The sequence below is a fragment of the Halichoerus grypus genome, chromosome 13, assembly GCF_964656455.1.
Source record: "Halichoerus grypus chromosome 13, mHalGry1.hap1.1, whole genome shotgun sequence".
Classification (NCBI taxonomy): domain Eukaryota; kingdom Metazoa; phylum Chordata; class Mammalia; order Carnivora; family Phocidae; genus Halichoerus; species Halichoerus grypus.
The window spans coordinates 79,432,228-79,447,758 of NC_135724.1; the positions used below are offsets into that span (position 1 = coordinate 79,432,228).

General features: G+C 45.9%; 2 protein-coding genes and 1 pseudogene across 3 annotated transcripts in view; 2 read left to right on the forward strand and 1 right to left on the reverse strand.

Annotated features, from left to right (window-relative positions):
* Window positions 1-359: 359 nt before the first annotated feature.
* POP5 (POP5 ribonuclease P/MRP subunit) lies at window positions 360-2,935 on the forward strand. The gene is made up of 5 exons (XM_036114100.2): window positions 360-475; window positions 562-704; window positions 2,029-2,178; window positions 2,361-2,444; window positions 2,527-2,935. The coding sequence occupies exons 1-5, from the start codon at window positions 456-458 to the stop codon at window positions 2,640-2,642; spliced, it is 513 nt and encodes a 170-aa protein (XP_035969993.1). The 5' UTR covers window positions 360-455; the 3' UTR covers window positions 2,643-2,935.
* Window positions 2,936-4,127: 1,192 nt separating this feature from the next.
* RNF10 (ring finger protein 10) overlaps window positions 4,128-15,531 on the reverse strand; it is a 39,939-nt gene continuing 28,535 nt past the window's right edge. The window contains exons 9-17 of one of the 2 annotated variants that reach the window (XM_078060896.1): window positions 15,204-15,465; window positions 14,858-14,991; window positions 13,541-13,658; window positions 13,202-13,303; window positions 11,594-11,749; window positions 8,721-8,821; window positions 5,972-6,029; window positions 5,718-5,876; window positions 4,128-5,095 (exon numbers count right to left, since the gene is read on the reverse strand). In XM_078060896.1, the coding sequence (XP_077917022.1) occupies window positions 5,019-5,095; window positions 5,718-5,876; window positions 5,972-6,029; window positions 8,721-8,821; window positions 11,594-11,749; window positions 13,202-13,303; window positions 13,541-13,658; window positions 14,858-14,991; window positions 15,204-15,465 (1,167 nt within the window). In that variant the 3' untranslated portion in view covers window positions 4,128-5,018. The remainder of the gene's footprint in view (window positions 5,096-5,717; window positions 5,877-5,971; window positions 6,030-8,720; window positions 8,822-11,593; window positions 11,750-13,201; window positions 13,304-13,540; window positions 13,659-14,857; window positions 14,992-15,203; window positions 15,466-15,531) is intronic. The other variant, XM_078060897.1, reaches the window with a different exon arrangement.
* LOC118549612 (small ribosomal subunit protein uS14 pseudogene) lies at window positions 7,454-8,154 on the forward strand (annotated as a pseudogene).

Sequence of the window (15,531 nt, forward strand, 5' to 3'; positions counted from 1 at the left end):
CCAGGCGTGTAAATGCAGGGTCTTGCCCTCAAAAGTTCTGCCGTCTAGCTTAGGGAGCGAATATAAGTGCATACACAACTTTATTGCAAGGTAATAAAAAGTAAATACCCCGAGAGCCCCAAATGCAGCGGCTTCATCCTACACAGAATTGCAAATTCTGGCGTGTTGCAGAAACACCCAACGCAACCACACGCCACTCCATCGCAGATCTCCACCCCCAAACAGCTAACTCGGCGGGCCTGTCAGCAGGACGCATGCGCTCTACAAACGTAGAGGAGGTAGGGCTTAAAGGAGACTGACACTGGGTTCGGCCTCCCAACCCTCTAGCCCCCGCCCTCCTACCCTGCTTCCCTCTCTGAGTGGTTGCAAGACTGCGGAGGGTAATTTCCCATTGGCCGCCAGCAAAACTGCAGATATCCGGTTTGGGCGCAGGGCCGGCGGGCGCGGAGGCCGCCATGGTGCGGTTCAAACACAGGTAAGGACCCCTTGTCCCAACACCCGCTGCCCTGCCGGGTCCCCGCGGCCTCGGCCCCGCGCTCACTTTCCTGCTGCCCGCCGCAGGTACCTGCTCTGCGAAGTGGTGTCTGATGACCCCCGCTGCCGCCTGAGTCTGGAGGACCGAGTGCTGGGCGGCCTGATACGGGACACGATCGCCCGCGTGCACGGGACTTTCGGCGCGGCCTCCTGCTCCATCGGCTTCGCGGGTGCGAGGGTCCGGGAGAGCTAGGCGGACGGCGGGATTGGGAGGGAACGGGGGCCGGAAGAGGGAGAAAGAAAGGGTACGAGCGACCGCAGGAGCTTCCAAGCCCGATACACAGACCTCACCCTACAGTGTCGTCCTCTTGAGGCCACTCGGAGTCTAAGCCCGAGTCTGGACGAGCCCGAGGTTAGGCGGAGAGCTGAAAGGCGGTGGCACTTTGAGCAAGAACCTACTTTATTTTACACGTGTATATTGGGGATTGTGACTGAATTGAGCAGGATAATGAATTAAATGGGGGAAGCCATGCGTAGTTCCGAGTTAAGTTACTTGGTTACATTGACATCCCATGGGGAAAAAAATTGTCAAAATTACCCCTAAAAAGCCCTTAATAGGGCAGATGAAATACAGAACCCACCACCGTATGTAAATGAGAAAGAGGATTCTTCTGACAGGCACGCTTTTTTTAAGTGGTTTTTTTTTTTTATGATTTTATTTAAATATTTATTGGAAAGAGAGACAGCGAGAGCGAGCAGGAGCAGGGAGGAGAGGGAGAAGCAGACTCCCCGTTCAGCAGGGAGCCTGACACAGGGCTCCATCCCAGGACCCTGGGGTTAAGACCTGAGCTGAAGGCAGACGCTTAACCGACTGAGCCACCCTATTGTGACTCCCCTAGCCACACTATTTAATATTTAAATTAATTACCTCTTTTACCCTTTGCTTAAAATTGAATACTGGAGAATTACATGCACATAGGCACAGTTCACTTACATTGGGTCATTCTCAGCCTCTTCAAGAACCTAGAGAGTCCAGTTGCAATAGAACCTGTTTTTCAGGGGGCGCCTGGGTGGCTCCTGGATGCCTTAAGCATCTGCCTTTGGCTCAGGTCATGATCCCACAGTGCTGGGAGTGAGCCCCCCATCAGGCTCCCAGCTCAGGGGCAGCCTACTTCTCCCCCTGCTTGTGCTGTCAAATAAATGAAATCTTAAAAAGAAAACACCACCACCACCTGTTTTTCAGCCAGGGGTTTCCTCTGAGGAAGATGGTTCCCTGCCAATCCCAAACCCACTTATCAGTTAATCAGTGAATTAGAGGAGCATTTAAAATTCCAAATTCATTCACCAGTTCTGAGTGGTGTGCAAAGCCCTGGGTGTGGTTTATCCCTTTTCCATAAATAAAGGTCTGTCCTAAGGTTTTTTTCCTTCAGAAATTTGTTTTTACTCACTGATGCATCCCAAGTGCCACGGCCTGGCACACAGTAGACTCTCAGTTACTCTAAGATTTTTAAGTGAATCCAGTTTCCCAAAATGATTTTTTTTTCCCTGCTGTAGTGCGATACCTCAATGCCTATACTGGAATAGTGCTACTTCGATGCCGGAAGGAATTCTACCAACTTGTGTGCTCAGCTCTTCCTTTCGTCACATACTTGGAGAACAAAGGACACCGTTACCCGTGTTTCCTCAACACCTTACATGTGGGAGGTACGGGTGCATGTGGTATGGCTGCTGATTTCCAATAGTAGCAGGTCCAGGGTTCAGTCTTGACAGGCAGGTGGGTCTTCCTGCTATCCTGCCAAGAACGGGAGGCTTTCACCTAGCTTGGAAAGTCTTTGAGGCAGACACCTTTCACAAGCTGTTGACCACGGAGCTCTTTCATGTGCCAGGTACAATTAGAACATGTCAGAAGTTCCTGATTCGTTACAACAGGAGACAGCTGTTGATCTTATTGCAGAACTGCACTGATGAAGGTAAGCAACATTAGCCTAGCCTGGCTGAGTAAGAGGTCACTCCCAAAGACCTCTTTCATCCCTGCTCTGCCTGCCTTTGCAGGAGAACGGGAAGCTATCCAGAAGTCTGTCACCAGAAGCTGTTTACTAGAGGAGAGGTCAGATGAGGAGGAGCTTTCAGACAACGGCGGTGAGGAGGCTGCTGAAGCGATGGAGTGAACCTCTCTGCAGCCGGTGCTGGGCCTGAGATTCAGGGCCCACTTGTTGGAACAGGACATCTGGAGGGCAGCAGCATCTGCTAGTTTGCCAAACTGGATGACTGCGGACCAGAGGCCAAGGTACCAGCTCAAAATGGAGGACTTGTTCACTTAAACTGAAGTCACCTTTACCTAGCGCTGCCTGGTTAAGTGGTTCTGCAGTCGGTGAATCCCCAGTAGTTACAGACGTCTCTATCTAATTGCCTGGCTGAGTAGGTTTAATAAAAGTACATGGCAAGGCGCCTGGGTGGCTCAGTCCGTTAAGCATCCGACTCTTGGTTTTGGCTCAGGTCATGATCTCACTCACGATCGTGGGATTGAGCCCCAAGTCGGGCTCTGTGCTCAGCGTGGGAGTCTGCTTCAGATTCTCTTTGCTCTCTCCCTCGCCCCTCTCTCAAATAAATAATACCTTAAAGAAATGTACGGGGCACCTGGGTGGCTCAGTCGTTAAGTGTCTGCCTTCGGCTCAGGTCATGATCTCAGGTCCTGGGATCGAGCCCCGCATCGGGCTCCCTGCTCGGCGGGAAGCCTGCTTCTCCCTCTCCCCCCCCCCCCACTTGTGTTCCCTCCCTTGCTGTGTCTCTGTCAAATAAATAAATAAAATCTTTAAAAAAAAAGAAAGAAATGTCCTTGGCTTCTGTAGCATTTAGTATACTTATGAAGTTCAAGCCTGGCCAGGTTTCCTTCCCCCTCTATCCCTGGCCTCAGTAGGAAGACTGGCTCCCTATAATGCTAGATGTATAGCCTCCCACTTGAGGCCTTGTGCCCCCACCCCTAGGATGAACCCTAACCAATCCAGGTTATTTAGAGTAAAATTATTAGTGAGACACGACAACTGAACTGGCACAAATCTATAGCTGGTCTCCGTACTGACCCACAGGGCGTTAAAAATACGAGATTCCTTACCAATCCTTAATCAGGTAACAGAATAACATGGTTCTTGCACTTTTCTTGGGGGGGTTGGGGGGGGGGGTGACAAAACCTGGCCTTGCCTGACATTACAAAGCCAAGCAGCAGCTCTCAACTTCGTTTTCTGCAGGCCGGGCCACCTGAAACCGAGTGACACTGCCACACTCATAGAGGTTAGGAGGATTTGGATCCACTACTTACAGGATCTGTTTTCTTGTATAACAAAACAGATGTTATTCAAAATCACTTTTACATTTCACAGAAAGATCTGTAATGTTTGCTTCAACGTGTCCCCTCACTTTCAGGGCTGGAACACCCTCATGCACCCAGGGCAGTTCCTGTCCCAGGATTTCTGAACCTCTTTAAGAATGACAGATAAAGCTAAGCCCTACTCAAGAACCCCTTAGGCCTGACGCTAGGGAAGACATTGCCCCATGACGGCAGAGTGCTCAAGCTCGTAATAGCTGTTACTTTAACCTATTTAAGAAGTGTGTCTAGCTAACCTGTGATGAACTTTAAAAAACCAGAAAGCTCAAAGTTGCTTGTGCAGGTGATTTATTGCAACTGTTTGCCTTCACATTCTATTACACCTAGAGGTCACTTTATTAAGCAGCAAAATAATTCACATCACTCAAATTCCGCTCCAAAGCCATAGACTGCTCTAGAAAACAGGGAGGCAGTGGGCACCACCACTGCTTTCAGACCTGCCCGGCTCTGCCTCCAGGTGTGCCAGACTCGTTCCTACAACTCAGGCCACTGTCACTCGAAATAAGCTTCATCTAACAGTTGGCAGGTTCCAGGGCTTCTTTAGTGACAATTACAGCTTTCCTTGCCAAATGAGCCACATACAAGATCCAAAACCCTCTAGCACGTAGGTAAGCAACCCAGGCCCCGGCACCGTAGCCTGGCCATTTCTCAGAAGAAAAACTACAATTCAAGCTGGGTGTCCTAAATCCATTTTATTCCCATCCTCTGTTTCTTTAACAAGAGAAAAACTAAACAGGAAAGACTCAACTATTATTAAAAGACACACTGAGCGGTGTGTTGAAACCATGAGGCTCTGACATGTCAGCAGACAAGTGCTAGAACACTCTGGGGTGTGCGCTGCTCCAAGGGATGGTGAAGGGACTCAAACTTACTTGCGTTGAGAGAAACTAATTATACATGGGTCAAAAGACTAACCCTGGTAACAAACTAAAAATCTTGGCAGGAAGAGATCTCTTGTGAGTGTCAATACTTTATTTTGGTGTAAAGACGGGAAGCTGGAAAATACACTGTATTTAAAATTTTCTTGGTTCCCCCTCACGCTGTGGAAACCCCCTCCCCCCAGAGCTAATCTGTTCAAACTCAAATACTTAAAAATTACAGCAGCAAAACAAAAGCACAGGAAAAAGAAAACCAGATGGAGAAGGTAGCCGGGCCAGTAGTGTCACTTGGTGTGGACGACTGAGGTGCTGAACAGGAGCTTTTGTTTCTGTTTTTTTCTTTTCTTTCCTCCTTTCTCTTCTAAATGGAAACACAGAAAGAGCTTAGCTTTGAATGCCATCCCCTTGCCCACAGCCAGTTTTCACTCCTGAGAGTCCCAGAGAGGCAGCTAAGGTTCTAGGATGAGGACTGCCTGGATCCAGATACCAGTCCTCGCATGCTCCAGGTATTTGGGCAAGTCCCTTTACGTCCCTAGACCCATTTCCTCATCTGCTCTACCTGTGATAGTTCTACCCATTTAATATAGTTGGTGGAAGAATAAAATGAGCGCAATGCTAAGCACAGAGAAGGCACCCCCTAAATGTTAACGTTCTTGTCTAACTGAATAACCACAGAGTGGTGTGGGCTTCAAGCCTGACTTCTCTATTAGCCACCCTCTACCAAACTCAGGATTCTAAAATACTCTCCACTACTATGTCTTAGAAGGGAAAAAATAAAGAGTTTCTCAGAATTTCACATCTAGGCCTCAAGAATTAATGTGGGGTGGCAAAAAGGTCTTATCTGACATACCAAAAGGACTATTAGCTGACAATAGCATGTGAACCTACAGGCTCAGAGAAAAGTGCCTAATTAGGGATGTCCACCACCGGATCCAGGTGGGAATGACAACCCTGTACTGAGCACTCCATTTCTTTGCCTTTACCAGAGAGGGGATCTGAAGTAGCTGGTGTGTCCAGTTTCATGAAGGCTGCTTCAATAGCTTGGCTGAAGGAATTTTGGAAACTGGGCACAGGAACACGGTCTGAGTTATCACTCTCCCCATCGCTGTCCACAGGAGCAGGAGGAACTAAGCTGTTTTCATCTATAAAATACCAGTGTTACAATTTTAGACGATTCTAGAGACTCTGACGTTCTGAAAGGGACCAAATTCCCCCTCCACCAGAAGGTCATTCTCACCTTTTTTGGGAGCAGTTTTGGGCCACACATCTGCTTTTGCTTTTCCAACCCTCAGCATCTGCCAAAGTGGGAAAGAAGGGAGAAAAAAATTTAAGTAACCAGTCCAATTTCTTTTCCAGACTTGTGTCTTGACACTAACTGGCTAGGAGGACAAAGAATTATCACCTCTGGAAAAAAGGATTTTCCAGGTACTTCTTTCTTCAACACACTATTTCAGTCATGTTCTCTATATCCTGACCAGTACAACAAGCAGTGAAGTTCCCAAGGTTTAAGACCAAAGCCTGTTTTGTTCCTTAGGAAACAGGTAAAGAATAGTGCATAGACAGCACAAGAGGTTCTTACTCAGTTGGGAATCCTGACTTTGTGTCACTCCCTTCTGATAAGTTTTCCCCGCTCTTCTTGGGACCCCTAAAAACATAAACCTCTTGGAATAAGCAGTGTGCAGTGCCCTCCTATTTTAAAATGAACCACCTGGCTATTGAACTTCAGTTACTTTAAGACCAAGAAAACCAGAATAAATTTAACTTTATCCTGAAACTGCTCCAACAACCTTCATTACCCTTCAGTCTGCTTTTCCAATGGCTCCTTAATAATTATTAACTTTTAGATCCAGCCATAGACCAGATTCCCCCATGTACAGTAAAATCAGAACAATCCCTCCTGCCCCTGAATGAGGAACTCTTTCATCTCGTCTGGCCAAGGGCAGCTTCTTAATTAATCAGGGCCAGTGTGAGTCCCATCTGCCACACATGCCATGCTCAAAGCAGGGGGAATTTTATTCCTGGAAAAATACCACAAGACAAGCCCCACAAGATTCAAATAGGAATGTCTTGTCCTAAAGTATGTGTCCCGAAGTGAGGTACGATATTATTCAAATGGAGTTGGGCTGGCAGAGGTTGATTTCATTGAATAACCTTTCTTTACCATGATCTTTTCCCTTGGTCCCTGGGAGTTTGGGGTTCAAATAATATGGCATCTGAATCATCTTACTCTTAAAAGGTCATTAAAAAATAGATCACCTATGTTTTATTCTTGCCAGAATGTTTAGATGTTTAACCCGAATCTACTCATGAAAAAAAGAAACCAACAAATCCAAACTCTAGAGCTCCATATACAACAAATGGCCTGGATGCTTCAAAAATATCCATGCCATAGGAAGAAAACAAAAAAAAAGAGGCTAGAGAAACCGTTATGGATCAAAGAAGACTAAAGAGACTTGACAAATACATACGATGAGCAATCTTTGATTGGACCTGACTGAAAACAATACAGGACCCTTGAGACAAATGGAGAAATAGAAACATATACTATATGAGGTATTTAATTAGCTGAATTTCTTTGATGTGGTCATGACAAGTGTGCTTATACAGAAGAATGTCATTTGGGGGCCATTTGTCTCGTATTTGGTGGTGAACTGTCATTCATGAGGTCTGTAACTTATTTTCAACATAGTAAAACAGTAAAAAGAGAATTGTTAGCAAAATGCTAACAATTGGTGAACCTAGGTGAGAGGTAAAAGCGTTCACTATGCTATTCCTTCAACGCTTTTAAGTTTGAAATTGTTCACCATATAATGCTGAAAAAAAGCAATGGCAATAAAACCTAGCATAAAAAAACAACTTAAGCATTTGACATAACTCCTGGGAGCCACTTGCACAATTATCACCTCTGAAGCCTACCAGTTAATACTTGGGATTGCTCTCAATTATTTCTTCCTCCTTGACTTCAGGACTCTCCTTACTAAAGTCCAATTCCTGCTTATTTCTCAGCACACACTGCCATTCGTTGTTAAGAAACATCCACTATCACCTGCTCTAAAGAACTGTTAAGCTAATGATTCCAAACTAGCCCCAAAGAGGTTAATAATAACTTCTAATGAGGGTGTTGGCAAGCTGTCCATCCATCTTCCTTAGTTATCTCAATGGAGGAATGCTGAGTGTTGGTTTGTTGTTTTAAAGATTAATAAAGTCATCTGACATCCTTTTGTGTCGCTGCATCCAAGAGAGCAAGCTGGGTCACCAGCAGCTCTACCTGAGCCATGCAAGGAAATTTAGCCAGGGTTCTTGTTCTTGCTGTGTCTGCTCAAGCCCACACGGTCTGAGATCCGGAAAGAGGGCCTCAGTATGTGCCACCAGTGTTTCCATCAGTACTCAAAGGATACAGGCTTCAGTAAATTGGATTAAGTGAACTTCCTTCAAGAGACCTACCTTAATGCTAACTCGTTGTACACAAAATAAAAATACTTCAATTACTGGGGCGGGGGGGCGGTCTGACAAGTGTCACTAGCCTAGTGTTCCTCTAACCCAGCTGCCCAAGAAAGCTGGTCTGGCTAGTTATAGAACAGCCAAGACCTTTCCCTTCCCAAAGTGAAGAGGAATGGTTTATTATCTGTAACAGATACACACTACCTGAATCCAAGGTCCTAGAACTAGGGACCAGCTAAAATTGACTGATGTCTCCCCAGCCCCTACAACAGTGCTCACTACCCAAGTATCTAATGATTTGCTATATAACTGAAGCTCTGATTCTCCCTCAGCTACTCTTGGCCTCTTTCCTTGGTAAGTCTATACAGTAATATCTGAGACTAAATCCATGAGATTTCCTCTTAAAAAAGCTTTCCACGATTATTACCATCCATGCAACATTAGCCTGTAAGTCTCTCCTTTTCCAACGGAAAGATTTCCAGAAAGAACAAGCAGCAGAGTTCATGTTAGATACCCTTGGGCTGTTTTACAAGCAAAAGATTTACCTGGGCAAAGGAAGGGAAGGGAGAGTCTTCTTCCAGACTCCCAACGCAGAATGAAGGACTGCCCTGACTGGCAGTGGGTGACAGAGGGGTCAGCAGAAAGTCTGAAAGGAAACCAGAGACCTGATTATGTAAGTCAAGCTCCAAGGAGCTAGTCTATTCTTTTTTTTTTTTTTTTTAAAGATTTTTATTTATTTATTTAACAGAGATAGAGAGCACAAGTAGGCAGAGCGGCAGAGGGAGAGGGAGAAGCAGGCTCTCCGCTGAGCAGGGAGCCCAATGCAGGGCTCGATCCCAGGACCCAGTGATCACGACCTGAGCCGAAGGCAGCCGCCTAACCGACTGAGCCACCCAGGTGCCCCGAGCTAGTCTATTCTTTTTTTTTAAAAGATTTTATTTATTTAATTGACAGAGAGAGAGAGAGAGAGACAGCAAGAGAGGGAACAAACAGGAGGAGTGGGAGAGGGAGAAGCAGGCTTCCCACTGAGCAGGGAGCCCGATACGGGGCTCGATCCCAGGACCCAGTGATCATGACCTGAGCTGAAGGCAGATGCTTAATGACTGAGCCACCCAGGCGCCCCGAGCTAGTCTATTCTTAACAAGAGAGAAAAGATGAACCCTGAATCAGGTCTGGATAATTACCAGCCCCACCTCAAAAAGCAAACCTGATGCAATTTCAATTCTGCCATGTTCTTAAAAAGTCAAGAACATGGCCCACTATTCACACTAGTGATCTAGGGAGAGAAAAGCTTAGTAGTCACAGTAATACTAGAAAGCATGGCAGAATCTATTCCCGCACTAAGAAAAACCCTTTCCAAAGCAGCTAACTCTTGCCTTAGAAAAGCTAGTATGTGAAAGCACATACACAAACACAATTTTTATATCACAGATAATGTAGTCAATGTTATGCAAGAGCAGTTGGATGGTGCTAGGAATGAGAGTACTTAAATAGCCTTGGCTGACTGCGGAAGGGTCTACTACTGGGAGAGTGAATAGGCCCTTCCCTCCCAGCAGTGATCAGGACAGTGGATAGACCTGTGGGAAATGCTCAACTGTAGGTCAGAAAGGATGGAGACTATTACCTAGGGAGTATCAAGGAAAAGCTTGCATCTTCATACTGGATTTTGTTTGTGTGTGTGTGTGTTTTGGATTCTAACTGAATATTCCCAGGTCAGAGACATCTGGTCGGAACATAGAGGCTAACCTGATCACATTTTATTTTTCTTGAAACTTTTTCATTCACATAAAACTAGTCCATGACAGTCCCTAGTACCTAGGCCTGGAGAGTCAGCTGAGATGATTATCTTCTGCCATATTCCTCTGTGTAGCAGCTCTCTTCTTAAACTAAAGAGCATAATGGTCATGCACATGGCCCTCAAGATGCAGGTTTCAGTCATATTCCTGTCACTAAGCCGCTGCCTTAGCCTCAGGCTCCTAATCTACAAAGTGACAGGCATATGATCACAAGAGGGTCACCAAGAGTTTTAAACATTCTGCTCTGGACATTTTATTAAAATGGCTGGCAAAGAAATACATGTTAATTATCAAAAACTATCAGCCATGTGGATGAAGATTAGAAAAGATAAACGTTTAATTTCCTAACACAATACATTTTTTTTAATTTTTATTTATTCATGAGAGACACAGAGAGAGAGAGAGAGAGAGAGAGAGGCAGAGGGAGAAGCAGGCTCCCAAGGAGCAGGGAGCCCGATGTGGGACTCCATCCCAGGACCCTGGGATCGTGACCTGAGCCGAAGGCAGACGCTTAACCATCTGAGCCACCCAGACGCCCAATACATTCTCTCTTTAAAAAAAGTATTTTAAAAGGCTAAAGCCTCTTTGAACAACCTCTGAATCCTTACCTCACTTCCTAAAGTAAAACACCATTACCAGTTTGGAACATAATCATCTCAGTATTTTTCTTTTCTTTTTTTTTTTAAGATTTTATTTATTTGACAGAGAGAGACACAGAGAGAGAGGGCACACAAGCAGGGGGAGTGGGAGAGGGAGAAGCAGGCTTCCCGCCGAGCAGGGAGCCCGATGCGGGGCTCGATCCCAGGACCCTGGGATCATGACCTGAGCTGAAGGTAGACACTTGACAACTAAGCCACCCAGGCGCCCCTCAGTATTATTTTTCTACACATTTAGATATATAAACCCGTAACAAAATGCTGATTTTTCTGTTCTTTTAAAATCCACAAATGTGGGGTGCCTGGCTAGTTCAGTTGGTAGAGTATACAACTTGATCTCAGGATCATGAGTTCAAACCCCACATCGGGCATGGAGCCTACTTAAAAAAAATAAATAAAACCCCCAAGTGGTATCATACTTTGTCTTGTTCTACAACCTCCTTTTATCTTAAAAGTCCACCCATTAGTGTATGAAGACGGCTATTAACCTCTTCAATAGGTGTAAAGTATTTCATAGTATAAATGCTATACAATTCAGCCATTACCTTACCACCAGATTTCATAAGCTTCCCCCACCCCATTATAAACAATGCTACAATAAGGGGACATGTACAAAGATGCTTAGGCATACAAGGGGATTATATCACAAGTACAAACTAGAAATAAAACAGCTGGGTCACAGGGAAGAATCTAAGTTAAACTGTCCTGCCATATGAACTGCCCTGAGGTTTTGAGATTTTTAGAAGACAGCAGGGTATAAAGTAGTCAGTACCGCCAATGGGAAAGGTGAATCAAATGGCAAAAATCTGACGTACCTCAGGAATATATTAACTACCCAAAGTAATGTTAGTCACCTAAAGATCCCATCATGCTGAGTAGGTCAGAGTTATAAATTCAGACAGCAGGGCTTTGCTTAAGGTCTGTGGCTGGTGGCCAACTTCATTCTTTAAATCCCAACTCATTTACCTGCTTGGGAACCTGGACTTCTGCTAAGAGGAGAAAGGGAGAGGGCACCATGGCCCTCGGTGCTGGTGGGACCCAAAGCAGAACCGGAGGTGCAGGTATAGGAATTGAAGGCAGGAAACTGCTGTAGATTCTCTAGGGGAATGTGGACTTCTGGGTCTGCAAAGAAAAGATGAGAATGGTAGGCCCATTTAGAATATTCCTCAAATCTTTTCCAACAGTTGAGGACCGTCAATATGAATCCCCCAAGGGTCTAAAAAAAGGATATAAACAGAAGCTTTAAAACCCAAATTTAGGGGCACCTGAGTGGCTCAGCAGGTGAAGCGTCTGACTCTTGATTTCAGCTCAGGTCTTGACCTCGTGGGTCATGAGATCGAGCCCACTTTGGGCTCCGCCCTCAGAGGGGAGAGTCTGCTTGGGGATTCTCTCCCTCTGCCCTGCTGCCCCCTCTACCTGCCCCCTCCCTCCCCCCCACCCCACTTGCCTGTGCATGCACTCTCTCTGAAATACATAAATCTTTTTAAAAAGTGAAATAAAAAATAAAAATTAATAAATAAATCCCTTGTTCTTACTATTCCTAATTGAAGCTACATGATAAACATGGGGCTTAACTATATTATTCTATATACTTGTCTTTGAATATTTCCATAATAAAGAAGGCAAAACAAAAAGCGCCTGTTCCTGAAACACCAGTTTTTCAAACATTTGGGAAATGTGCCAAACAGCTATATAGCATTGGGACCCCAGCTATATACTTAACCTAGTTTGAGAAGTAAAAAAAAATTAAGATTTTTTTTTTTAATTTATTCATTTGAGACACACAGAGAGAACATGAGCAGGGGAGAGAGGTAGAAGGAAAGGGAGAAGCAGACTCCCTGCTGAGCCAGGAGCCTGACGTGGGGCTCGATCCCAGGACCCCAAGATCATGACATGAGCCAAAGGCAGACACTTAACCAACTGAGCCACCCAGGTACCCCAGAGAAGTAAACTTTATGTTTACCATACTATATGTAGTCAAAAACAGTGAAGTCCTTTCCTAGCAGAGGACTCAATTCTTTGTTTTCTGGAGGAAAGTAGGCCCTCATGTCACACTAATCTCCTGGGTTCAATGAAGCTTATGTTGGAGGGGCAGATCAAAAGACTCTATACTTACTGGTATGAAAATCTAACCTGGACATATTTCCTAGTTTGTCAAGGTTTCTACTATATAGACCCCCTTGGCAGACATGCTCTGCTAAGTATAGATGTCCCCTTTAATACAGTCAAAGGTGGGATCAATGTTCCATCTAGAGTGCACAGGAGACAAATTAGACACCAAATTCAGCAGATCTCCAATTCTCTTCCCAGTACATGTTTTTTCACCACTACGCCAAGGATGAATTTAACCTCATCCCTTAAGAGCTATGAGCTTTGACTCACATTAACCCACTTAATTCTCAAACAAGCCTATGAAGGAGGTACCCTCATGATTCACATATAAGAGTTGAAGAAAACAACAAGTGGCAGGGCTGAGATGTGAACCAAGCAGTCTGGCTCCTGGGCCCAAGCACTGAGACTCTCCTAAGATGACGCACAGCTGTACTAGTCAATTTTGGGAGCTCCTGAACTTACACTTGCCCTGTTTCTTGTTCTCCTCCATCTCAATCCTGCGCTCCCGGCGGCGTTCCTCCCGAGCCTTCTTCTGGCGCTGACGCTTCCTCTTCTCAATGTCATCTGTGGGTTGGTCAGATGGTGAGGAGGCAGCCCAAGGACAGCCTAACCATTAACTCCTCCCAGGTGACTAGTAGCTAAGGCCACATAAGGGAACAGCCGGACTGGATGAATAGATGGAGTGTTTCTGGAGGTATGGAGGCTCATGATGGAGCTCCTTAATTCCTCCCACACTGGGTTTCCAGTCAGAAGAACCCCTGAACTCCTCCATGAAGAGAAGCAGAGTGGGTGCATTCTTACCTGAGAATATCTCTAGGGTTTCCTTAGAGACCACAGGAGGCTGCAGAGCCAGCTCACAGATGCTGAACTCACAGGTGAGCGGCAGGTGAGAGAGGTATCTATGGCGCTGTCGAACGTCCTACCATGGAAAAGGGACCAAAACTCAACTAACACTGGGCCAGGCTCTGAGGACAGAGGTTCCCACCCCAGACAGCCAACAGTACGCACACTCACACACAGCAGCACACTCACACACAGCACGGGGGCTCAAAGAGCAGTACTCAAGTTATCACCATTTTGCAAAGCCAAACAGAAACTGTCAATTAACATACAATAAGGTAGAATGAGCAACCAAAAGGCAGTTTTTAGGTTTGTGCTGCGAATGAATAAATTGGTAATAAATAATCTAAAGCTGATCAGCTATTTCTGATTTTCTGAGGCCCACAACTGAGGGGGGAGAACAAGGGGAGATAAAAGAGTATTTGAAAACCTGGGATCCACAGACAAAATTAATGATAACTGGGAAGGCAGATAAAGCAGATTTCCCTATGAATAAAGCTTGGCCTGAAACAGTGAAAAAATGAAGACCATCTGGGGCACCTGGGTGGCTCAGTTGGTTAAGCAACTGCCTTCGGCTCGGTTCATGATCGTGGAGTTCCCAGGATCGAGTCCCACATCGGGATCCCGGCTCAGCGGGGACCCTGCTTCTCCCTCTGCCCTCTCCCCTCTCATGCTTTCTCTCTCGCTCGCTCTCAAATAAATAAAATCTTAAAAAAAAAAAAATTAAGGCCATCAATTTAAGTTTCTTTTCCATTCATTTTCTGCATGTTTGATGAAAAGTTTATGGTACTCATAGTCTCTAATTTTGAGGCTTGTAACAAATTTGTGATCAACACAGGGATAACTCTCAAAGGGTAAAAACTCACATATGTAAATTATCAGACAATAATTAACAGGTTATCTGCTGAGCCAAAAATGTGTTTCAAGCTTATATAACCTAGTGTAGAGCATCCAAGAACTTTTCGATTCCTTGGACATTTTTCCCAAGCCATAAAGAAAAAGAGAAAAACAAACTCATCTTGAATGAAACTGGGACAAACCACAACAAATGAACCTGTGAAGCAGAGAGCAGTGGTGACTAACAGAACCCCAGCATGATAAGGGAGCACGATTTAATCTCTCAAAACTTTGCGGGCATCGTCAGTGACAAAAATAGACTTACAAATACAAGAGCTACGATCCCTGAAGGATTGGGAGCAAGGGCTGGCTAGCCCACGTCAAAGAGAACAGGTTGATGGCACTCCGGAACCATGCCCCTCAGGGCAGGCAGGACCTTACCTCGGACATGGAGTAGCCGGAGATCTCCACCACTACCGCCGAGATCTTCTCCGGGCTCTGCTCCAGGCTGCCGTACTCCCTCACAAGGCAGCGCACATTCACAGGGTGCAGGAACATGTGCTGCCCGTCCTCCGCTGAAGACAAGCGCTCTCTCACACAACAGTCTTGGCCGGTCCTCAAGAGAGGGCCCCCCGCAGAGCTAGGCCTGCCTCTCCCTCCCCGAGGCCAAAGGCACAACAGACCCAAGCGCCCACAACCAGCAGCAATACCTCCTCCTGCTAAGAGGCCAGGTCATCTGGCTGAAACCTCTCTATGGCAACCCAGCCCTCCTCTCGGGGACACTCACCTTGGTAAAAGTAGTAACAAGGAGAGCTGCTCAGGTGTGTGAAGCCTGGCTTGGTGATGGGTTCCTGCTGGCTGGACTCAGGACAAATGGTCCCCTCTCCGAGACTGTCATCTGCTAACTCCGAGTCATCACAGGCCTCGGGCTCTGGGTCAGACACTGCTTCCTCTTCCTCCACCAGAGGGAGAGCAAGAGGACGAGGGGAGGCCAGAGAACAAACTTCGGTGGTCTCTTCATCAAAAGCAGACAGATACTCTAGCACACCCTGTTGGGACAAATTCTACATCAAAAGAAAGTACATGTGGCAAAGGTAGGCACCGGAACCAAGTTC

Excerpts from the sequence above, each read along its gene's own strand:
- POP5 (XM_036114100.2), top strand. The coding sequence starts at position 456 with ATGGTGCGGTTCAAACACAG. Across the intron at positions 2,179-2,360 it reads CAACACCTTACATGTGGGAG|GTACAATTAGAACATGTCAG; the intron begins GTACGGGTGCAT and ends TTCATGTGCCAG. Across the intron at positions 2,445-2,526 it reads GCAGAACTGCACTGATGAAG|GAGAACGGGAAGCTATCCAG; the intron begins GTAAGCAACATT and ends CTGCCTTTGCAG.